Consider the following 24,869-nt stretch of genomic DNA (forward strand, 5'->3'; position numbering starts at 1 on the left):
TGTACAGACAGGAATCTAAACTCCAACCATTAGGTATAGTAGGTCCTCTCTCTCAGCTTTTTTCTAGAAATGAATCTTCCAATATTTTCCCTACCCACACTGCAAGCAGGATAAAATCCTGGTTCCAGCATTCTCAGAGCTGATCAGGGAAGGGGGTTAAAAGTAGTGGTTCACCGTTAAACAGGAGGACTGCATGCGTCCATTTCAAAATGTATAAGCTGTGTGTGGTTCAAGAGTGCCTCTCATTCAATGTCTCCCATCTTCTGCTTGGCTGAGGAAGACATGGCCGTCAGGGGGCACAAGGCAGAGAAAGGGACTTAGGGGTCCAATTGTTTCTAACACAGAGTTTCAACCAATCTTCCTATTCCACTCTACTTACTTCCCTAACTGCAGAGGTTCCGAGTATCTCTGATTCCTAAGCCTTTCTGGAGCCTAAGGCTCTAATCAATTTGCTTATTTTCTTTTCCCAATGCAGACATTTAGCTTTCAGCTTTCTCTAAAATGCTATGTCAGCTGCCACTTACCTATTTTATAACTCCCAAAAATTTTATTGACATTACTTTTTGTCTCCTCTTTTATTCCAATCATCCTTGTGAAAAATTTTACCTTTCTGCCCCTTTATTATGATTTTAGTGAGGTTTTAGGAAGTGTTGGATGTAAACATATCTGTTCAATACATTATGTATAACTGAAAGCTTCTAAATAATGCACTCATAAGACTAGGAGACTCTACCCTGTAAGAGTGTTAAATTTAAATAATATTGACTAAGAATGCATGTATCTCCTCAAAAGGCACATGATCCAAAGAGGTCTACTATGAAAAAGGTCTAAATAAAAGCCCTGTTTTAATTAATAAATTTTGTCAGTTAATATTTTAGATGGCCACAATCATCAAGTATGCTTTGAAATCTATAACAGACCTATCAGTCTAGTGGAAGAGGTATAAAATACTGTGATATTACTGCCTTTAATAAATGTTGCCTTTAATCCAGACAGGAATGGGGAAAGGTGAGAAAATGTTTCATGGAGAAGGTACTTGGAAACTGAGTAAAAACTATGTAGTTACTAACAACTACTCTCCACTTTCCAAAAACTATATTCAAGATTTTTTTTACCACCTGCCACATCTATGAACCCATGTACGATAGCCCTACCTTTTTGAAAGAGAGGCCATAAGCTGATTACAGACAAAGGCTCAGAAACAAGTTGCCATTTGCTTATCAGCAATGATATGGCACAATGCAGGCACTGTAAACAACACCTGGACAGTTTTACATGGAATTTTCTACACCTGCCTCAGAGTTTTATAACGATCGCCTAACCCCTTTTTATACCTAAGAAAAAAGCATCCTTTTGATAACTTTTGCTACAGCCACTGCATACAACTCATTATAATCAGATGCGCAGGGGAGTTCTGTTTTCAATAACAGATGAATCAGCACATTAGTTACTATCAGCTGATATCAAGCCACAAGTCTAACACAACCAACCTATCTTTTAGGCAGCTCCCAGGTTTACCTATCATAAAGAAGGTTGCTTTTCTTAAAAAAAAACAACAACACTAAAAACATTTTTGAAAAAAGAAAAAACATTTAAAAATCCCCAGTTGTTGGGGCGCCTGGGTGGCTTAGTCGGTTAAGCATCCGACTTTTGCTTGGGTCATGATCTCACGGTTCGTGGGTTCGAGCCCCGCGTCGGGCTCTGTGCTGACTGCTAGCTCAGAGCCTGGAGCCTGTTTCAGAGTCTGTGACTCCCTCTCTCTCTGACCCTCCCCTGCTCACGCTGTCTCTCTCTCTCTCCTAGAAATAAATAAAAAACATTTTAAAAAATTGTTTAAAAAAAATCCCCAGTTGTTGTTCACACAGGCTAAATGTTAAGAACTGCCCAGGCACCTGAGCTGAGGACAGGCAGTTACTCGTACAGTGTTCTGAGAAACTGAGGAGTAAACTATCATTCCCCTGACCTTGGTCTTTTGAGGCATTTAAACTTCTGCCACCAGAATATAGGGAGATTTGCATGGCAGGGATGGGGGAAGGGAACTGTCATGGTCTGAATAGGTTCTTATATGTATGCACTTGTGACCCTCAGTGAAGTCCCCCTACCAGATGACTGGCTGCCCAAACAAATCGTGGCCACTCACAGCTGGAAGAAGAGAGGGACAGTAAGGAAAGCAATCAGGTGGAAGTTAACACTGGCACCACTCCTGGGAGGTCACAGGCAGGCCACGGTGAGATAGCCCGAAATCATGTCACAGTGAAATGCTAACTGCTGCATATAAAAAGCAGATTAAGAGTGCTCATGTATATAATATAAAAGCAGGAGTTCTAGGAGTCACATGTTTGAGAATAATAGTGTTTCCCTCTCTGCACAAAGATCAACAGCACCATCCCAGCACGGATCACACTAAACTGCTCTCTGTCCTGTCTCACCAGACCCCAAAGTAAAGACAAAGCTCCCAAGGTGCAAAAAAAAAAAAAGAAAAAGAAAAAGAAAAAGAAAAAAGGGTAACAGACCACAGCTGATCTCAAGCCTGCTGTTCCTGAGGCTTTTTAAACTGGAAAATTCCTAAGACCAATGTGAATTCCCTGAGACTACCTAAACCAAGAATTCTCCACCCCACACTACTGATGTTTGACCTGGATAATTCTTCTTGTGAGGGGCTGTTCTGTGCATTGTGGGATATTTAGCAGCATCCTGGCCTCTAACCACTAGATTCCATTATCATGCACACACACCCCAGTTGTGACAACCAAAAGTGTCTCCTGAGGGGCAAAATCACTCGCAGTTGAAAACCACTGACACTGACCGATGCTTCTCAAGCTTTAATGTACATATGTATCACTTAGGGTTTTTATGAAGGTACGGATTCTGATTCAGTACATCCAAAGTAGGCTCTGAGAGTCTGCATTTCTAACAAGCACCACGTGATGTGAATGTTGCTGGTCAGGCCACACTTTGAATAGCAAGAATTTAGAGAAGTACTTCTCAACTCCTGGCTGAATACTGCAATCCTTGGGAAAGCTTTTAAAAATTCTGATGCTCAGGCCACACATGATTAAATCGTAACCTCTCGGGGTGGGACCTAGGCATCAGGATTAGTTTAGACTCCCAGGGGATTCAGACAAGGTTGAGAATCTCACAATTAGAATGAATAGCCTGTATTCTACTCATCCCAAGGACTGGAAAATAAGTATAAGCAGACATTTAAGAATGAGAGAAGAATCCAAAGAAAGAAAAACTATTCCTTTTTTCACAGCATTCTTGATGTTGTTCATGCTTAGCTTTCAGAAACACTGAGATCTTTAGAGATGTAACACCAGAAAACAATCTCTATCCTGCTTCATCATCTACTTTTCCTATATTAGAAGTAAAGAAAATAATTCCTAATTCACTCTTAAGTTTGAAAATTATGTAAACATCAGGGATACTATTTTAAAGATTTTTTTTCAATAGTTCTTGAATTTCTAAGTATTATTACTTTTGGGAGTCAGATTTTAAAAGTCTGTGATCTGCAGCACCTGGGTGGCTCAGTCGGTTAAGCATCCAACTCTTAATTTCAGTTCAGGTCATGATCTCACAGTTCATGCATTCGAGCCTCGCGTCGGGCTCTGTGCTGACCGCTCAGAGCCTGAAGCCTGCTTCAGATTCTGTGTCTCCCTCTCTCTCTGTCCCTCCCCTGCTCGTGCTCTCTCTCTCCCAAAAATAAACGTTTAAAAATAAATAAATAAATAAATAAATAAATATCTGTGATTGCATCAAATCTTTTCTCGGTAAAATGAAAGGATGTCTGGCCCAAGCTTCAAAATATCCTAGTTAGAAAAGGCAAATGGGAGACGGGGCTTGGGATATAGATAAAACAAGCAAAATGTCATTAACTGTTGATCCTGGATGATGAGTACATGGAAAGTTATTGTGAAACTATTCTACTTTTGTAGACATTTACAAACTCTAAAATGAAATTTTTAAAAGAAATCTTATGTACCTGAAAGACAGTCTTCTATGAAAGATCATCCTAAAGAAAAAGTCATACTTTTAAGTTGCTTAAATGGAAACTTCAAATTTTCATTATAAAAGACTAAGGACCTTTCAGCAATTCCCAATCCTTGTCATTCCTTTAAAGGCACTTTCTATGCAAAACAAATTATCATTCTGTTTTGCATTCACATTCCAGAACCTTTGCTTATTATGTCATCCAAAAGAAATCTTTTATATCTCCTCCTCACCAAAAAGAATTGTGGCTTAGCAAAGCTTTGTTTAGTAAAAAAAATTTTGCTTTAGGCCTTTACCTTGCAAATTAGAAAAGAAAAAAAAAAAAGCAAAACACAAATCAGAGGCAATGAAAGACACAGTACTGAACCAGGAGCAAAGTTGGGCTCAAACCCTGCCTATCGTGTTAGATTATAGTCAGAGTCAACTATGATTGGTTTTTCTCTAGGAAAAAAACATGTGTGATCTAGAGATTAAGCATCTGAAAGAACTAAAATGATCCAACACAGAAATCATGATAATGATTTCATGGTATTTGGATCATAAGCTTAGGGGTGATGTGATGCTATGGGGTTGCTTTCAGGTAAGAAGAAAACTGCTTTGGGGTGCTTGAGTGGCTCAGTCGGTTGGGCGTCCGACTTCGGCTCAGGTCGTGATCTCACGGTTTGTCGGTTCGAGCCCCGCATCAGGTTCTGTGCTGGCAGCTCAGAGCCTGGAGCCTGTTTCGGTTTCTGTGTCTCCCTCTCTTTCTGCCCCTCCCCCGCTCATGTTCTGTTTCTGTCTCAAAAATAAATAAACTATAAAAAAAACAACCTGCTTTGTGTTAACCTATTCCTACAGCAGAATTCTAGTTCCATGTACAGAATTTCTAGTAGTAAAATCTGAACTCTGTCAATTCTCTGTGGACTAGTTTCTTCTATTTATTTTTTTCCCACTGTAATTCTTTTTAATCAATGTCCTATTTTTTTTATTTTACATTTTATTTGAGAGAGAGTGCATGGGGGAGCGGGGGGCAGAGGGAGAGGAGGAAAGGAGGGAGGGAGGGAGAGAAAAAGAGAAAAAGAGAGAGAGGGAGAGAGAGAATCCCAAAAAGGCTGCATGCTCAGCACAGAGCCTGATGTAGGGCAAAGTCCCACGACCCTGGGATGACAACCCAAGCCAAAATCAAGAGTCAGACGCCCAACCAAGTGAGCCACCCAGGCACCCAAATCAATGTCATTTTTAAAGAGGATATCCTGCAGACATGAGAAAAGAACTGAGTGGAAATCATACATAAATATAGTATTTACCTCCATGATAAAATCAAAGGTCTGAAAAATGCTATACTATTTTTCATGTACTTTATTAGCACATTTATTTTATCAATAAAGAGCACTAAAACAAGAGATATTACTCTCAAGTTCATGTCATATTTCTTACCAATGATATTAAATCCTCCATTGTTTGCCTGTTATTTCTGTGATGTACAGAAAGTTCTGTTATACAATCTTCATCAAGGTGAATAAGCTAAAAAAAAAATTATAAATTTTATTAACAGGAAATCATAAATATATTTGTCTTTCAATTTTCAAGTTTACATAATTGCCTTGTAAAATCAATGCCGATATGTAAAAAAAAACAGGAGTTCATCAAATTCTTCAGTAAGAATAAACAATCTCCAGAATTTTTCAAGATATCAGCAGATGACAATAAGCAGTCCAAGAAGAATAGTTCCTTCCCAGCCTTTCTTTCCCAGCCTTTCACATCCCATCATGTGATCGACTGTTAAAAGTATGTTATACGGGGGCGCCTGGGTGGCTTGGTCGGTTAAGAGTCCGACTTTCGCTTAGGTCATGATCTCGCAGTTCGTGGGTTCGAGCCCCGCGTCGGGCTCTGTGCTGACTGCCAGCTCAGAGCCTGGAGCTGTTTTAGTCTGTGACTCCCTCTCTCTCTGACCCTCCCCTGTTCACACTGTCTCTCTCTCTCTCTCCTAGAAATAAATAAAACATTTAAAAAAAAAAAAAAAAGTATGTTATACGGCCGCGGCCCTACATGTTCCTTCCCCGCTGAGGCCAGCCTTGCCACCTCAGCAAAGAGCAGTCAGCTAGGCACTAAAGTCAGTGGCTACACATCACACTGGTCAGAGCGGCTCAGACTCGCAGCACAGCGACCCCCCAGCTGTGTGTGCTCGGGCTCCACACCAATCCTGGCGCCACAGGTGACGCACAATCACCATTACGTTGAAGGTACTAGCAAAGCTTGATTTTAAGAAGAGAGCCGATGTACAAGCTTTATTTTGTTTCAGGATAGAAATTACCCAAGTATGCTGACCCATGTACGAGGGAACAGAAGTAGCTTCTGAGCACCAATTGAGAATCACTGAGAACCAAAAGGCCAAAGGGGCCTACCCTGGACCTGGAGCAAGAATTCAGAAGATCACAGTGGAAGAGATTCTAAGGTGCTGATGCATAGGAGCACATGTACCCCAATGTTCATAGCAGCACTCTCTACAATAGNGAGATTCTAAGGAATAGAAAGTCATCTTCTCCATGTATGAATTCTCTGCACAACAGCCCCAATAAGGGATCTCTCACTTTCTGCCCTAGTCCTCCCCTCCAGGGAACAGGGGTGGCTAGCTTCTCATGCCTGTCCCCTAAGGTCTGTCTCCCTATCATCTGAATTCGCTATGAGTCAGTACAATCTTACAGCTAACAGCCTTTGGAATCAGAAAGACCCTGGTCTGAACTGTGAAATCATTAAATAACTGTGTGGCCTTCAGCAGCTTACTATACGTCTCGGAGCATCAGTCCCATCTTCTATAAAATAGAAATGGAACCCTGCCTTGCAATACATATAACATACGCAGAGTGCCTAGTATAATATCTAAATGGAGGAGACTCTCAAAAATGGTTAACTAATTTTACTAACAATCATAATCTTACTTCCTCTTTGGTGTAAGAGCTTATCAGAAATTTGAATATTCCTATTACAGACAACATTTCCTTTCCAAGTTCTCTCTTTTCCATTTCCTTTAACTACCATTTCAATGATTAACACCCCTTACCATCCTGGCTCTTTCTTTAGATCACACACTCCAGGTTGTCACTGACCCTCAATGTGAAGTGCTAAGAACCAGACATAATATGCCAAGAGAGGTTCACCCAGCACAAAATGGAGCAATATCACGAAACTTCCCTTGTTCTGGATACCACACTTGTAATAACGGATTCAAGAGATGCTGCCATCACGAAAATAGAGGAACACTAGAAACAACAACTTGCATGACTGGCTTGTAGAAGCACAATGTCATCGGCAGAGGGTGTGGAGACACGGAGGCTTTTACTAATGCTACTATAGAAGTCCAAAATGCTAAGGTAAGTTTTCACTGTGTTGCTTTGACCTTAGCAGTTCCCCCTACTATAGAATCTCCCTTCAGGAAGGTCCCAACCTCAGAAGCCCAGGCACTTTACCATCAGTTGGGCATCTTCTTTGACACCAGCTGATGCCACCACTGCTCAAGTGAGAAGGAAAAGACTTCTGGGGTTCCTTCCGTAATCTTAAGTTACTGTCCTAAAAACAAACAAACAAGAAACCTTTCTCTCTCTCTCCCACAGCCTCCTACTTTGTGCCTTTACCACAGGTGTGTGTAGGAAAGGAGGAAAGGGTAGGAAGAAGGTGCTAGCTCCTTTGCTGGACTTTTGAACCAGAACAAATGAAGAGTGGGGTGGACAAGACACCAAAGTCTTAAAACTACGACTTATCTAGGGACACCTGGGTGGCTCCATCAGTTAACCATCTGACTGCAGCTCAGGTCATGATCTCATGGTTTGTGAGTTCAAGCCCCGTGTTCGGTTCTATGGAGCCTGGAGCCTGCTTCAAAGTCTATGTCTCCCCTTCTCTCTGCCCCTCCCCAGCTCGCACCCTCTCTCTCTCTCAAATATAAACAAACATTAAAATGTGTGTGTGTGTGTGTGTGTGTATTTATGGCTTAACTCCAGCTGGGTTTTCTAAAGAGGCTCAATACTTTCAGATGGTGTCAGACTTACAATGGTTCAACTTATAATTTCTCAACTTTACAGTGGTGCAAAAGTGATACACATTCAGTAAAAACCATACTTCAAATTTTGAATATTGATGTCTGGCCAGGCTAATGATATACAGTATGATCCTCTCTGGTGATGCAGGGCAGCAACAAGCTGTAGCTCCCAGGCAGCCAGGCGCCACGCGGGTAAAGAGCCATCCATTCTGTACCCATACAATCATTCTGTTTTTCACTTTCAGTACAGTAATCAATAAATTACAAGAGATATTAAACTCTGTATTTAGGTTTTGTGTTGTATGATTTTGCCCGACTACAGGCTAATATAAGGGCTCTGAGCACAGTTAAGGTAGGCCAGGCTAGTTAACTACGCTGCTCTGCAGGTTAGGTGTAGTAAATGCATTTTCGACTTAAGATATTTTCAACTTACGATGGGTTTATCAGGGTGTAACCCCTTAAGTCAAGGAAGATCTGTACTCTAAATTCTCAGCCACACAGACTCGAGTTAAATTAAGTACAAAAATGAATACCAAAAGCTAGCCAATTATTTTGGATTATCCGTGCCTACTACATTTCCTGTTCAGTAGGGCAGAAAATGGAACTGAATATAACTTCTATTTGATACAATACTTGAGTACTAGAGTTATGTATGAAAATGACAGAAGGAGATCATGCATAGAGTTATAGAATAGCACCTATACATTAAATATCCAAGTAAATCTGAATTATTTTTTATGATTCACTCTTGACAAAACATAATAATGAGGAAGAAAAAGCAAATACTTTGAAAAGCAACAATAAACCCTTATAGTTCTTCTGTATATAACTCATTTGATCCCTGAAGCAATACTGTAAGGCAGGCAAGACAGATGAGTGACATAACATGTAAAGACACTCTATAAAGGGCAAAACATAACCCAAATATACACAAGAGACTGATGTTAGAATACCCATATTAGAGGTGAGAAAATACTCAGAAACATCTCTGTGACATGCGTTAAGACTGGCATTTTCATTCCTAGCCCAGAGTTTATTCTGACACACCACAGTGCTACCTCTCCATGACACTGCTCCAACAGCTATTTCAACAGAAACAAGAGGCATGGTCTGGTCCTCGTCACAAAGGCCACAGCTATGTGGGACGCAGGACTTAAATTTGAATTATCTGACGTACCAGATCCATTTCATTCTGGAGCCCTTATGTCTAGGTTCAAATCATGGTTCTACACTTACTAGTTGTCTGATCTTGGGGAAGTTACTTTATGATTCTACGTCTCAGTTGCTTCATCTGCAAAATGGGGACAATAATAGTATCTACATCGGAGGGTTAGTATGCGGATTAAATGAGTTAAGAGTTAAAAACACAAAGCCATAGAATATCACCTGACTCTTAAAAGGTAATACCCTAAGGGCTCTGTATTACACTGTGGTATAAAACACAGAGAGCTCTTACTATAATAGCACACTATTTGATTACAGTAAGTATTCAGTAAATAACAATTATTATGCTAAGATATAATGAAATGTACATACTTTTTTTGAACACTCAAAACTATATATTTTACTTTATATGGCACCCAAATTTAAGAATAATTTTTGTGTTGGTGAAATCAGAGACCCTCTTCATTTAGGCATCTGTTCTACTGCAAGCATAGTAGATCATCTATTAGGATCATGGCTGAGAAGACATGCAAAGCCCTCCCACACATGGAGAAACAATGACCCCCAATGGCTGAACACAGGCATTTGCACCACCCACTCCCTCCACCTCGCAAGGGGCACATCCCAGCTTCCCGGCCGTGCCACTGCACTGTTCACACACCTACACACTTTGCTTTCCTTAGGCTCTCAGTGTTGATAGTTGTTAGAATAAAGTTCTTGCTCAACAACCTAACCTTACACCGAATGGGGCTAGAAAAAGATCAACAAATGAAGCCTAAAGCCAGCAACAGGAAGGACATAATACATTTTAGAGCAGAAATAAATGATATAGAAACGAAAAAAACAATAGAACAGAGCAATGAAACCAGGAGTTGGTGCTCTGAAAAAAATTAATAAAATTGTTAAACCTCTAGCCATACTGATCAAAAAGAGAAAGAACCCAAATAAAATCACAAATGAGAGAGGAGAATAACAACACCACAGAAATACAAAAATTAACAAAGAATATTATGAAAAACTATATGCCAACAAATTGGACAGCCTAGAAGAAGTGGATAAATTCCTAGAAACCTATAAACTACCAAAACTGGAACAGGAAGAAATAGAAAACTTCAACAGACCAATAACCAGCAAAGAAACTGAATCAGTAATCAAAAACTCCCAACAAACAAAAAAGCTTGACCAGATAGCTTCACAGAATTCTACTAAACACTTAAAGAGTTAATACCAATACCTCTCAAACTATTCCAAAACATAGAAAAGGAAGGAAAACTTCCAAATTCATTCCATGAGGCCAGCATTACCCTGATACCAAAACCAGATAAAGACACCACTGAAAAAGATAACTATAGGCCAATATCCCTGATGAACATAGATGTAAAAATTCTCAATAAAATACTAGCAAACGAAATCCAACAATACATTAAAGAAATCATTTACCACAATCAAATGGGATTTATTCGTCGGTTGCAAGGCTGGCCCAATATTCAAAAATCAATCAACATGACACAATACATCGATAAGAGAAAGGATAAAAACCATATGATCATTTCAATAGACACAGAAAAAGCATTTGACAAGGTACAACGTCCATTCATGATAAAAACCCTCAACAAAGTAGGTTTAGAGGGAATATACCTCAATATAATATAAGGCCATATATGAAAAACCCACAGCTACTATCATCCGAAATAGGGAAAAATTGAGAACTTTTTCTCTACCGTCACGGAAAAGACAAGGATGTTCACTCTCATCACTTTTATTCAACATACTACTAGAAGTCCTACCCACAGCAATCAGACAACAAGAAAAGAAAAGGCATCCAAATTGACAAGGATGCCTTTTTACTATCTGCAAATGACATGATATTCTATAATGGAAAATCCAAAAGACTCCCCCAAAAAACTGCTAGAATTAATCCATGAATTCAGTAAAGTCACAGGATACAAAACCAATGTACAGAAATATGCTGCATTTTCATATACCAGTAATGAAGCAGCAGAAAAAGAAATTAAGACTCAATCCCATTTACAATTGCACCAAAAAACAATAAGATACCTAAGACTAAACCTAACCAAAGAAGTGAAAGATTTGTACTCTGAAAACTATAAAACACTGATGAAAGAAATTAAAGATGACACAAAGAAATGGAAAGACATTTCGTGGTCATGGATTGGATGAACAAATATTGTTAAAATGTCTATATTACCCAAAGCAATCTACACATTAATGCAATCCCTATAAAAATACCAAAGTATTTTTCACAGAGCTAGAGCCAACAATCCCAAAATATGTACAGAACCACAAAAGACCCTGAATAGCCAAAACAACTTTGAAAAGGAAAAACAAAGCTGGAGGCATCACAATTCCAGACTTCAAGCAATACTACAAATCTATAGTAACCAAAACAGACACACAGATTAACAGAACAGAACAGAAAACCCAGAAATGAATCCACAATTATATTTTCAACAAAGGAGTTGGGAAAAAGAATGTCTCTTCAACAAATGATATTGAGAAAGCTGGGTGGCGACATGCAAAAGGATGCAAAAGTCCTAAATATAAGACCTAAAACCATAAAAACCTTAAAAGAGATCACAGACAGTAACTTCTTTGACATGAGCCATAGCAACTTCTTTCTAGATAGGTCTCCTAAGGCAAGGGAAACAAAATCAAAAATAAACTATGGGAACTACATCAAAATAAAAAGCTTCTGCACAGCAAAAGAAACCGTCAACAGAACTAAAAGACAACCTACGGAATGGGAGAAGATATTTACAAATGATGTATCTGATAAAGGGTTAGTATCCAAATTATATAAAGAACTTATCAAACTCAACACCCAAAAAATGAATAATCCAATTAAAAAATGGGCAAAAGACATGAAAAGACATTTTTACAAGGAAGACACACAGAGGGCCAACAGACACAGGAAAAGACGCTGAACACTGTGCATCATCAAGGAAATGCAAATCAAAACTACAATGAGCTATCACCTCACACCTTTCAGAATGGCTAAAATCAACAACACAAGAAACAACAGGTGTTGTCAAGGATGTGGAGAAAGGCGAACACTGGTGCACTGTTGGCAGAAATGCAAACTGGTGCAGCCACTGTGGAAAATATGGAGGTTCCTCAAAAAGTTAAAAATAGAACTACTCTATGATCCAGCAATCACACTACTATGTAAAATTTACCCAAAGAATACAAAAGGACTAATTCAAAGGGATACATGCACCTCAATATGTTTATAGCAGCATATAGCCAAATTACGGAAAGAGCCCAAGTATCCATCAGTTGAAGATGTGGTGCACACACACATGCACATAAACATACATATATATGTGTGTGTGTGTGTGTGTGTGTATATATATATATATAATAGAATATTACTCAACTATAAAAAAGAATGAAATCTTGCCATTTGCAACAACATAGTAAGTCAGAGAAAGACAAATACCACAAGATTTCGCTCATATGTGGAATCTAAAAAACAAAACAAATGAGCAAAGGGTGGGGGGAGAGAGAGAGAGAAAGAGGCAAACGAAGAAACAGACTCTTAACCATGAAGAACAAACTACTGGTGACCAGAAGGGAGGTGGGTGGGGGGATGGGTAAAATAGTGATGGGGATTAAGTGCAATTGTTGTGATGAGCACCGGGTGATGTATGGAAGTCTTGAATCACTATGTTGTACACCTGAAACTAATATTGCACTGTATGTTAACTAACTGGAATGTGACTACAAACTTAAAAGAAAAAAAAAAGTTAACTTGCCTCTCTAACTGCATTTGCTCAATAAATACTAAAGATATCCTGGAGGACTGAAGGGAATATGGAGAAGAAAAATGTTAGGAACTGACAGTCATAGGAGAATCAAAAGGGATTTCATAACAGTGGGCAAACTAGTAAGAAGGAGCTAAAAACAAGCTCGCTTATTTTTCCAAGACCAGGTGGCCACTGGGAAGAGTATCTGTATGTATTGCTGTGATTACTCCAGAAAGCAAATGCCTCACAGCTATACCAAGTGAATACTGTGGCATGTCTGAGAAACCTCCATGCTGTTCTCTTGACCAATGCACACACCCCACTACAGGGCATTAAGTTTTAGTTGATTATCAGAGAACATGCCAAATTATCTGAAAAGGCCGTTAAAATATTTCTCCTTTAAAGTATTAAAATACTTTTGCAACCACATATCTATGTGAGGCTACATTTTCTTCATATGCTTCAATCAAAACAACAGGATGCAAAACAGACTGAATGCAAAAGCAGATATGAATCCAAGTGTCTTCTGTTAAGTTAGACTTAAGGTAATCTGCAAAGATGTAAAACAATGCCACTCTTTCAAATTTATTTTTTAAGTCGTTATTTTTCATTTATTGATTTCCTTATCTATATATAGGGGATAAGAATTGTTTTGACTTAGAAGGGCACACCTTTCATATTGGCTCCGGGCTTTGCCATGTGGCTCACTTTGGTAACTGAGATATTAGTAAACATGATGCAAGCAGAGACTGGAAAAATGCTTGAAAAATTAAGTATTAAAGCTTTCCCACTTTCTTGCCTCTTTTGGAATCCAGCCACTATTTCAAGAAGTCCCAACTAGCCTGCTGCACACAATGTGGCCCCACAAACAGCCAGCACAAACAGCTGATCTTCTGAGTACGGCTTAGACCATACAGCCACAATTAAGTCATAGGTGACTGCAGTCACGAGTGGCCTCAGGTAAAATGGGCACGAGAACTGCCCCGTTGAGCCAACCCAAACTGCTGATCCACAGAATTGTAAGTTATTATTGTTTTAAGTCACTAAATTTTGAGATTTTATTTTACAAAGTAATAGTTAACTAACATCAAAGCACATATCCTTTTGTAACAGTCTCATTTTTGCCAAGTTCAAGTTGCTGTTGGTTAAAAAAGATTGAAACATTAATATAAGAGTAATTATTTAAATAATTCGCATAGCACTCTGTGTTAAAGTCCTTTCATATATATATATATTAGATCAGTTCTCAGGGTGTAGTCCACAGGCCCCTTAGGATCTCCAAGGTCAAAACTATGTTTTAAAAAATTTTTTAATGTTTTTTATTTATTTCTGAGAGAGGGAGAAAGACAGTGTAAGCATGGGAGGGTCAGAGAGAGAGGGAGATACAGACTCTGAAACAGGCTCCAGGCTCTGAACTAGCTGTCAGCACAGAGCCCGATGCAGGGCTCAAACTCCCAAGTTGTAAGATCATGACCTGAGCCGAAGTCAGACGCTTAACCCACTAAGCCACCCAGGCGCCCCAAAACTATTTTTTATAATAACACTGTTTTTCATTTGTCACCATGTTACCATTTGCAGTGATGGTGCAAAAGCAATGATAAGTAACACTGCTGGTGCCTTAGTATGAATCAATGCAGCGGCACCAAACTATACTAAGACACCATATTCTTTGTCATGCACTTACAGTTCAAAAAAAAATTTAAGTCAGTTTCAATCAAGAAGATTGTTAATGTGGGACGTCTGAGTGGCTCAGTCAGTGACGCATTCAACTATCGGTTTCGGCTCAGGTCATGATCTCACAATTCGTGGGATCAAGCCCCGCTATGGACTCTGCACTGCCAGCTCAGAGCCTGCTTGGGATTCTCTTTCTCTTAGCTTCTCCCCAGCTTATGCACATTCTCAAAATGAATAAACAATCAAAAAAAAAAACCCATCATTGATGAAGCAGTAAAAAGTATTAATTTTATTAAATCTTGGGCACTGAGTACACGTGTTTTTGATATTCTGTGTGACAAAATGGGGAGTGTGCATAAAGCACTTATGTATACCAAAATAAGATGGCTGCTTAGAGGGAAAAAAGTGTCTGTGCACCTGAGTTAGGAGTTGAATTACTTGTTTTCTTCATAGAACACCATTTTTACTTGAAAGAACACTGGCAAACTATAATTATTTAGACTTGGGTATTTGGCATTTTCTCAAAAATGAACAAACTTGTCACTCCATGGAAAACAAACTGATAGCTATTTGTTGCCAATGATTTAATTTGACCTTTCAAGCAAAAATTAAGATTTTGGAAAATTTATACCTGCCACCATTAGTTTAACAACTTTCCAATTCTTAAAGACTTTTCTGATGAGATCAACAGTGATTTTAAGGAATGTGATTCTGGGGTGCCTGGGTAACTCAATCGGTTAAGCATCTGACTCTTGATCTCAGCTCAGATCATGATCTCACAGTTTGTGTCATCGAGCCCTGTGTCCAGGCTCTGCACTGACAGCACAGAACCTGCTTGGGATTCTCTCTCTCCCCTCTCTCTGCCCCTCCCCCACTAGCACTCACACACTCGCATGCTCGCTCTCTCTCACTCTCTCAAAATACTTAAAAAAAGGAATGTGATTTTTTTTCTAGTATACAATTGAAAGTTGTTAACATTTGGAAGATCTGCATAACTCAGCGAACCAACAGTTTCCAAATGACCAATGCATAATATTACATGAAGAAGGGACCCAATGGACAGACTGATGGATTTGAATGGAACAGAGTACAATAGCGTCATTGATGTGCTTTCATTTTCCACAATCAACTAACCTTTCAGAAACTACCAGTTGTCAAGTTTTAATGGATTATCACAGAATATAACTAATTATCTGAAAAACCTTTTAAAGTGTTTATCTCTTTTCCTAGTACATATCTGTGTGAAGCTGCTTCTTCTTCATATGCTTCAATCAAAACAACATTATCAAAAAAGACTGAATACAGAAGATGAGATCCAAATGTCTTCTATCAAGCTAGACTTCAAAGAAATTTGCAAAGATGTTACTCTTTTCACTAAACTGATTTTTTAAAGTTATTTTTCAGAAAATATTAATTTGAGATAAAATATAATAGGTTTACTACTGTTACATTTAAATGAGTCAATCAATAAATATTAAGAGTATAAAGGAGTCCTCCAACTTAAAAGTTTGAGAACTGCTATAACCTCATAACTACTCTGGGAAATAGACAGAACTGGTTTAATCTACTTTTTATAGACAAATAAATAGATTTGGCAGAGTTAAGTAACTTGCCTTGGTTTCCAGAGCACTGTTCACAATCCTGACTACAGGTTAAGAAACACCTGGAAGCTTTTAAGAATATCCACTAATTGTTGTGGGATGGGGCACAGGAATTTTTTTTTTTTATATTTATTTTTTTTGAGAGAGACAGGGAGACAGTACAAACTGGAGAGGGGCAGTCAGAGGGGAGACACAGAATCCAAAGCAGGCTCCAGGCTCTCCAAGCTGTCAGCACAGAGCCCAATGCGGGGCTCGAACCCACAAATCGTGAGATCATGACCTGAGTTGAAGTTGGACACCCAAACAACTGAGCCACCCAGGCGCCCTGCCTTTTTTTTTTTTTTTTTTTTTAAGGTCCCAATGATTCTCATGTGCAGCCCGAGTTAAGAGCCACTGTCCTAGAGATTAACAGGCAAATACATAACTAGGTTACAAGCCTCACAAACACAAATCTGATGAACAAGTCTACAAATACATTTTCTTTTCTATTTAAACCACATCAACGTAAGTCCTGAATCCACAGAAAGATCAAAGTTTTTTGCAAAATGCTACTCAACTTCATTTTACTTACAGAATTCTTGCTTTGCCACTCAACAGGACAGTTGTAATCATGCATGATCCAGGGATGGCTCAAGAGATTTTTCACAGAAATCCGTTTCTTTGGGTCCACCTAGTGGCCATTGAGAAGAAGCTAGAGATTAACATTTCAAATAGGGAACACGGAACTCCTTTACTCCTGAGAACTCAAAATTCATCAGAACAGATGTAAACTTTATCATCACAAAAATGCTGTCAAAGACCTTAAAATGGCCTTGGAATAAATTCTTTAAAAAAGGCAATAGAGGCAAGAAAACTATAGCAACCAACACAGGCTTAGAAGATAAATGTTTAACAAACATGAACTTCATTGGTATGGACATTATTCATGAAGTTCAGTCAATCTATTGTATGATGTAATAGTCTTTGCTGGAAAACCTATTCACAGGAAATATTCACCAATTTAATATTCAAGCAGCCACAATGCAGGGCATTCATAGTGAATATGCAATCTCTACCTCTGATGAGCTTACAATCACATAGAACAAGTTGAAAAGCACACCTTTCTTTTCCATTTGTAATTTTCAAATGTGAGGAGAGGAAAATTAATCAACAAAGATTAAGTTTTTTGGAGTCCAGAAGAAAGATGAGGCGTTTCCAATCTCATTATGGAGATTTGGTGGTCTGGCCCTACTTAATCAAGGTGGGTGAGCCTGAGGTAAATTTTGAATAAAAAGTGGAGATGGCTTAATATATGGAAAAACTGGATATTCTGAATACATAATAATGAAAAAAATACTGCATTAGTAAGTGCAATACTCATATTCATATTTTCAAAGTGTTTCCTATTTATCTCATTTTACCCTCATAACACTACATAGCAAGAAGGCCAGTGTCAGAATCCCCATTTGACAGATCAGAACCAGGTTAGTAGCATGCCTATTGATTGCCAGGGTAGATCCCTAGACTTCAGCACTCCTATCTAGCCCTCAGAAGCCATTCCCCTAAATCGGTGGTTCTCAAAGTATAGTCCCAAGACCACCAGCATCAGCAGCATCTAGAAACTTGTTGGAAAGGCTAATTCCTAGTCCTACCCCAGATCTACTTAATCAGACACTCTTAGGGTGGCACCTAGCAGTCTATGTTTTAACAAGCCCATTTGGCAATTCTGATACGTGCTAAAGTTTGAGAACCATCCCACTAGGTCACAGGGTCCACCTCGATTATATATCAGCTCATTCAAGCATTTCTTCCCTATCTACTATATACTTAATGTGCAAGACTGGGAGCAAGAAAATGGATCATGGTAGAGCATGAGTTGGTCAGAGAAAACAGACAATGTTCAAGAAAAAGGAAGGAAAACCACTTCGGCAAAGACATGTGGTAGAGGTCTAAAAGAAAATGCATTTCGCAACATAATTAAGAAAACATCTAACTTAAAAAATAACAAAAATACATTTTCAAAAAGAGGCACCTGGCTGTCTCAGATGGAAGAGCGTATGACTAGATCTCAGGTCATGAGAGTTCAAGCCCCATGCTGGGTATAGAGATTACTTAAATAAATAAAACTTTAAAATAAATGAAAAGAAAGCATCTAGTGGAGGGCAGTAGATATCCTGAATGGAATTTTTTAAGCTAATAGGAAAATGGTATTGTTCTCCAAATACAGCAGTGCCACAGACATCTTAAAGTTGGATCAAACAACTACAGTAGACTTCTATTATTTAAATATAAATAACAAAGTTTACCTGTAGCATCTGTTGAAGAAGCAGAACACTACTAGAAGAGAGCCACTTAGGAACCTCGTATTTCCCTCGCTACAAAAAAAACAAAGAAAGAGTTAAGAGATTTAGGTTCAATCAGCCTTGAAATAAATATCTAAGGAAACAAAATGCTGGAGGTGTACTTCCAAGCTTGAAGACTTAACCCAACTATAATATTTGGTAAACATTATCAGTAACAGAGGAAATATTTCTTGCTCTAAATAAGAAAATCCGGTAAATTAAATATCATCCCCTTTAAATTATCCACATATCAGAGAAGGACTAGAGCAGAGAGAATGTAACTGGAATACATAAATGTGGAGGGCTTTGGGATCTGTAGTGTGATTAAATGGACAAGTATACATTGTAGTCAACATTTGTACTGCAAAAGCAAATTTTAGTTTATAATCTCAGAACAATTAACAGTTGACAAAAAATGAAGTAGTAGAAAAGCATATTTGGTGGCAAGTCGTAGGCTGTAGTTAAAAACAGGTTATATTTCATCCACAGGACAGAATTCACAATCACTGAGGGAAACTGATAAAAGCCATTTTCTAAGTCAAGTACCTTCTCTGGGGATCAAAGAGACTCAGGAGACAAATGTTTACGATGTAGGATAATCAGAAATTATAGTCACCAAGTTTAGTCACCAAGTTATCAAAGACAAGGGGCTTGCCAAACACTAATATGTAATAGAATATCTTTTTACACAACTTGCCACATACCCCTCTTTCCCAATTAGGAGGAAATAATACAATTATTTCTCTTAGCAAAGAACAAATTGTTTAATGATGCTAGGATAAAAAGGTAATTATTTGAAAAAAATTAAGATTTTAATTAAGTTTATACCAAAATTAACTCCATGCAGATTAAAGAGTGAACGCAAATACAAAACCATAGAGGACTGAAGTCAAGAATGGGTGATTATTTTTAGAATCTTTCTAAACATGACAGTAAAACCAAAAACTGTAAAGACCAACAGCTGACATTTCTGAAAAGCAAAATAGCACTAACAAAGTTAACTAACAACAAATAGAGAAAACTTTTTCTTTTTTTTATTTTTTTTTATTTTAATTTTTTTTTTTTTAATGTTTTATTTCTAAGAGAGAGAGAGACAGCGTGAGCAGGGGAGGGTCAGAGAGAGAGGGAGTCACAGACTGAAACAGGCTCCAGGCTCTGAGCTGGCAGTCAGCACAGAGCCCGACGCGGGGCTCGAACCCACGAACCGCGAGATCATGACCTAAGCGAAAGTCGGACGCTTAACCGACTAAGCCACCCAGGCGCCCCTAGAGAAAACTTTTTCTACCCAAATGACTAAATATTATTAATAAACTTCATCAGATAAATAGCTCTTACAAATCACTAAGATTTTACCACCAGCCAACCTGTTCTGCCCACATTTCCCCCCATCTCCTAAAAAGGCCAAAAACCAGAGTCATCTTTAGGTCTTCTTTCTCTCACGCTTCACAGCTGATCCATCAGCAAAATCCATTGGTTCTATGTTGAAAAACCAATGGTCACTTCTTCCAGCACGCCACTAGTGTCCCCCGTCTGGCATACTGCAAGAGGCTCCTGATCTTCCAGATTCCACTACTGCCCACCTCCTAGTCTAGTCTCTACTTAGCACCACTGATGTTCTCTTAAAACATCAGGTCAAGTCATGCCACTTCACCACTCGAAACTCTCCAATGCTTCCCCAGATCACTCAGGATAAAATCCAGCACCTTACTCTGGTTCCAAGGCCCTGCATGCATGCCCTGTAACCCCCACATCTACCCAGCCCCTTGCTACCTCTCAGACTCACCTCCTACCTCTCCCCTTCATTCACCAAGCTAAGGTCACATGTCAAACACAGTCCAGCCTCAGGGCCTTTGCACTGTTTGTCTCCTCTGCCTTATAATGCTTTCCCCAAAAATCAGCAGAGCTTTCTCCTTAATCTTCAGGTCTCCACTTACAGACTAGTGGTATTAGTGAGGCCTCCCATGACCCTTTTCATAACACAACATTCCCCACAACCATTCTCTACCTCTCTTTCATGCTGACTTTTCCTTCAGTCCTTACCCCACTCGTCATACTACATGTTTGTTTATTTTCTGTCTCACTACAACAGAATAGAAGTTCCTTGATCACAGGGATCTTGTGAGTACTGCTCACAAAGAACAGTAGTACCTGGCCCTAGTATAGAAAAGGTACTCATTCGTGCTCGCTTCGGCAGCACATATACTAAAATTGGAACGATACAGAGAAGATTAGCATGGCCCCTGCNCATTCATCTTTGTTTACTAAATGAAGGAATGGGATGAAAAGCACACACTCCAAAGGAAAATGAGCAAAGAATATTCACAGGTAATTTCTAAAACAAGAACTTTTAAATGGCCAATAAACATGAAAGTATGTCCAAATAATCTAATAATTAAAAAGTAATTAATTTAAACAAGAATATGATACCATCTGTTGTCCCTCAAACTGACAAGCTTAAGAAAAACATCTAGTGTTAAGAAGAGTTTAGAGACAAGAATGTTTATACATACAACTAGAGAATATAAACTTTTCCAGAGAATAATTTAGAAATACATATAAAAAAAATTCAAAATTGCATATCCTTTCCAGCAATTTCACTTCTAGCAATTTACCCTAAGCAAATAATTTGGTATATAAAATATATGAACAGTAACATTCATCACAGAATTGTTTATGGTAACTTTGGGAAATAAGGAATATAGACTGCTGGCAAATTCCAGAGGGTCACCAAAACTAATGACAGAAGACAAAATGTACTGAATAAGGATCCTGAGTTAGAGGGGGCCTGGATGGCCCAGTCAGTTGAGCAACCAACTTCAGCTCAGGTCATGATCTTATGGTTCATGTGTTCGAGCCCCACATCAGGCTCTGTGCTGACAGCTCGGAGCCTGGAGCCTGCTTTGGATTCTGTGTTTCCCTCTCTTTCTGCCCCACCCCCACCCCCACTCATGCTCTATCTCTCTCTCTCAAAAAATAAAATAAACGTTAAAAAAATTTTTTAATAAAAAAAAGGATCCTGAGTTAGAAATATGATATACAGGGGCACCTGGGTGGCACAGTCATTAAGCATCGGACTTTGACTCAGATCATGACCTCATGGTTCGCAAACTCAAGTCCCACATTCGGTGAGCTTGAGCCCCAGTTTGGGTGAATACAAGCCTCCCTTCAGATGAACCCCACTTCTTCTCCCTCTCTTTCTCTCTCTCTGCCCCTCACTCACTTGCACCCTCTCTCTCTCTCAAAATTAAAACAAAATAAATATAATATACAACCAGGGAGACAAAGGCAAGCACACAAGAACACGCGCATGTGTGCATAAAGCCTACAGCAATTAAATAAGGCTAGAAGGGAAGAGGCAGATGGACGGAGAAGCCAGTGACTAGCACAAGCACTGGGGCTCTCTGTTCTTATAAGCTGTCTAGGACACAATCCTCACAGAAATCAGACAAGCTCCAAGGTGAGGGGAGAAACAGACACGTATGAGTGTCTGTTCTAGCTCAGAGTCCTAGAACTACATGGCAAGTTGGATTTTAATTATATTAAAGAAATAATCAAAGTTCCAAAGAAGCATTATCAAGCAATAAATTTTAAAAGAAAAGGTGTCGATGGGGCACCTGAGTGGCACAGCCAGTTAGGCATCCAACATCGGTTCAGGTCATGATCTCACAGTTCATGAGTTTGAGCCCCACGCAGGGATCTGTGCTGACAGCTCAGAGCCTGGAGCCTGCTTCAAATTCTGTGTCTCCCTCTCTCTCTGTTCCTCCCCCGCTCTCACGCTGTATCTCTCTCTCTCAAAAATAAAGATTAAGAAAAATTAAAAATTAAATAAGATAAAAAATTTTTTTAAGTTTTTTTTTAAAAATGTTTATTTATTTATTTTTAGTAGAGAGAGAGAGAGAGAGAGACAGTGTGAGCAGGGGAGGGTCAGAGAGAGAGGGAGTGACAGACTCTGAAACAGGCTCCAGGCTCTGAGCTGGCAGTCAGCACAGAGCCCGACGCGGGGCTCGAACCCACGAAACGTGAGATCATGACCTAAGCGAGAAGTCAGACGCTTAACCGACTAAGCCACCCAGGCACCCCTAAATAAGATAAAAATTTAACAAAAAGAAAAGAAAAGGTGTCAATGTCAAAACAACTCAGTCTCTGACTCAGCCTCTCTGATGAGAGCAGAGAGGCTAACCTTACAAAGTGTTTCCCAGGAAGGACAAGAGCTTTCTTTCATTTTACAAATGACATTTAATAGTATTAAATTTTTCAAGCCCCTTTACCCAGCACACTCAGTATCATCCAGAGAGCCCACTGTTACTCACACCTTACCAGGGCACCTTAACACTAGCCAGTGTTGAAAACTGACAATTTGTTTCCGAATTACATTGATAAAGCCTTTCTCCATGCCTGGGCTCCAGGCCTATCCCTAGGAAGTGGAGATTTTTTACATGCTTCAGCCAACTCTCTAGGACTGAGCAGTAAGTCAGTTCCTGTGGGATTGGCCCTGACCTAGTTGGCCCCACTGTCATATCTGAGCTTTTCCTTATTCCTGAGACCAAGGCCCCTCATGATTCGAATCCTGGGTGTCTTAACTTGTTCTCTTTCTTAACAACCTGATCATTTGCCTGCTCTCTCGAACAGTTGGGCTTCCTCTTGCCATCGTCCCAAAGAAACTAGAGACGGGCCTAGGGTAAAACTCTCCTACCTGTTTACACTGATCAAATGGTTATGACCTAGCTGAATCTCTGACCACAGCCTGTTCCTAGAATGTATTCTGGTAGGTCTCCCCTCAAGCTGATTGTGGCACCTTTTACTCCTTATTCCCTGGACACCAACTGCTCTTGGTTAAATGGTGATTCTCAAAACACATGTCCATTCAGATTCCGTGACTGCATTTTCATTTGAAAATAGAGTCTTTTGCAGATGTAATCAAGTTAATATGAGGTCATACTGGGTAGGAGTAGGCCCTAAATTCAGTACGACTAGTGTCTTTATAAAGAGGAAAATCTGGACACAGAGACCCAAACATACAGGGAAGTAGGTCATGTGAAGACAGAGGCAGAGACTAGAGTGATGTGCCTACAATTCAAGGACTTCCAAGGATTGCCAACAAACACCAGAAGCTAGAAAGAGGCCAAGAAGGATTCTCCCCGGAGCCTTCAAAGAGAACATGGCCCTACCGACACCTTGATTTGGACTTCTAGCCTCCAGAACTGTGAGAGAATAAATTTTTGTTGTTTTAAGGCAATGCCTTGCAGTGGTTTGTTACAACAACCCTAGGAAACTAATACGTCATCTATAAGGGTTTAACTCCTCATATACCTCTCTCCCACCAGCACCTGCCCAACCCAAGGATAAGTCTGGTTCTAGGTTCTAGCCCTTTCTGGTCTACTCCAATACAGGTAATAGGCCCATCACCAGATGTATTAAAATAAAAGAAATGTTACGCCTTTAAATTCAGAAAGCACCTTCCAAAGCAAAAGTAGTCTTCGCTAAAAGCAGCAGTGCTCTACAGAAACCAGATGTAAAAAGGAATATTCAGATCAAAGTACTGAATAAGAAAAGCTCCGCCAGGCTGATTCCAAGTGTCTCTCTGCCTCTTTTTATCACCCTTTTATCATCCCAACTTGAATTCATGATCTATCTTCTAATAGATCCCCTTATTGTGCTATAAGTTAGGACCACAGAAGCTATCCTACTCAGAAAGAGGCAAGAACAGGTGAGGGAGAAGTGTGGTGCTTGGCACACTGGAAACAGCAATGGACTGGAGTCAACATGTGAATCCCAGCCTACTTCGTAGTAGCTCCATGAACTTGTACAAGTTACTTAATCTCTCTTACACTGTTTCCTAAGAAAGTAGGCTCTGGAGACAAACTGCCTGGATTCAAATCCAAAATCTACCTCTTACGAGCCGTGTGGATGAACCTTTGAATCTCACTGTGCCTCGGTTTTCTCACCTGTAAAAAGAAGCAAAATAATAGTCCCTACCCAAGAAAATGTTGCTAAGATTCAGTGATGTAATACATGTAAAGCACTGAGCACAGTGCCAGGCATACAGTGAGAACTCCATATGTTAGTTTCTACTACTGCTGCGTCTATTACTAATGCTACTGTTACTAGTACTGTTGTTACTACCTGTGAAACAAGTAATTCCACCTGTAGGATTTTAAAAGGAGTAAAAGAAAATACGTGAAAGCACTCAACACCATGCCTTGCATGTAAGACAATACATGTTTGTTGAATGTGAAATAAATAGGAAGGAGATGCGGATGCCCAAAATAGTAACGGACCAGAGATGACTATGCTGGTCAAAAACCATGCACGCCAGAGTGCTAAATACTCAGTATCGTAA

At 39.3% G+C, this 24,869-nt stretch overlaps 1 protein-coding gene and 1 pseudogene across 5 annotated transcripts in view; one reads left to right on the top strand and one right to left on the bottom strand.

The window, feature by feature from the left end:
* The window catches only part of MELK (maternal embryonic leucine zipper kinase), a 92,874-nt gene that overhangs the window by 28,393 nt on the left and 39,612 nt on the right, over positions 1-24,869 (bottom strand). For 4 of the 5 annotated variants that reach the window (XM_077756173.1, XM_077756172.1, XM_077756171.1 and 1 more), the window contains 3 exons: positions 18,494-18,562; positions 16,780-16,878; positions 5,407-5,493 (listed from right to left, as the gene is read on the bottom strand). In XM_077756173.1, coding sequence (XP_077612299.1) covers positions 5,407-5,493; positions 16,780-16,878; positions 18,494-18,562 — 255 coding nt within the window. The remainder of the gene's footprint in view (positions 1-5,406; positions 5,494-16,779; positions 16,879-18,493; positions 18,563-24,869) is intronic. The other variant, XM_077756174.1, reaches the window with a different exon arrangement.
* LOC144225094 (U6 spliceosomal RNA) lies at positions 20,708-20,776 on the top strand (annotated as a pseudogene).

Source organism: Crocuta crocuta, unplaced genomic scaffold (assembly GCF_008692635.1).
Source record: "Crocuta crocuta isolate KB4526 unplaced genomic scaffold, BGI_CrCroc_1.0 scaffold431, whole genome shotgun sequence".
NCBI classification, from domain to species: Eukaryota; Metazoa; Chordata; class Mammalia; order Carnivora; family Hyaenidae; genus Crocuta; species Crocuta crocuta.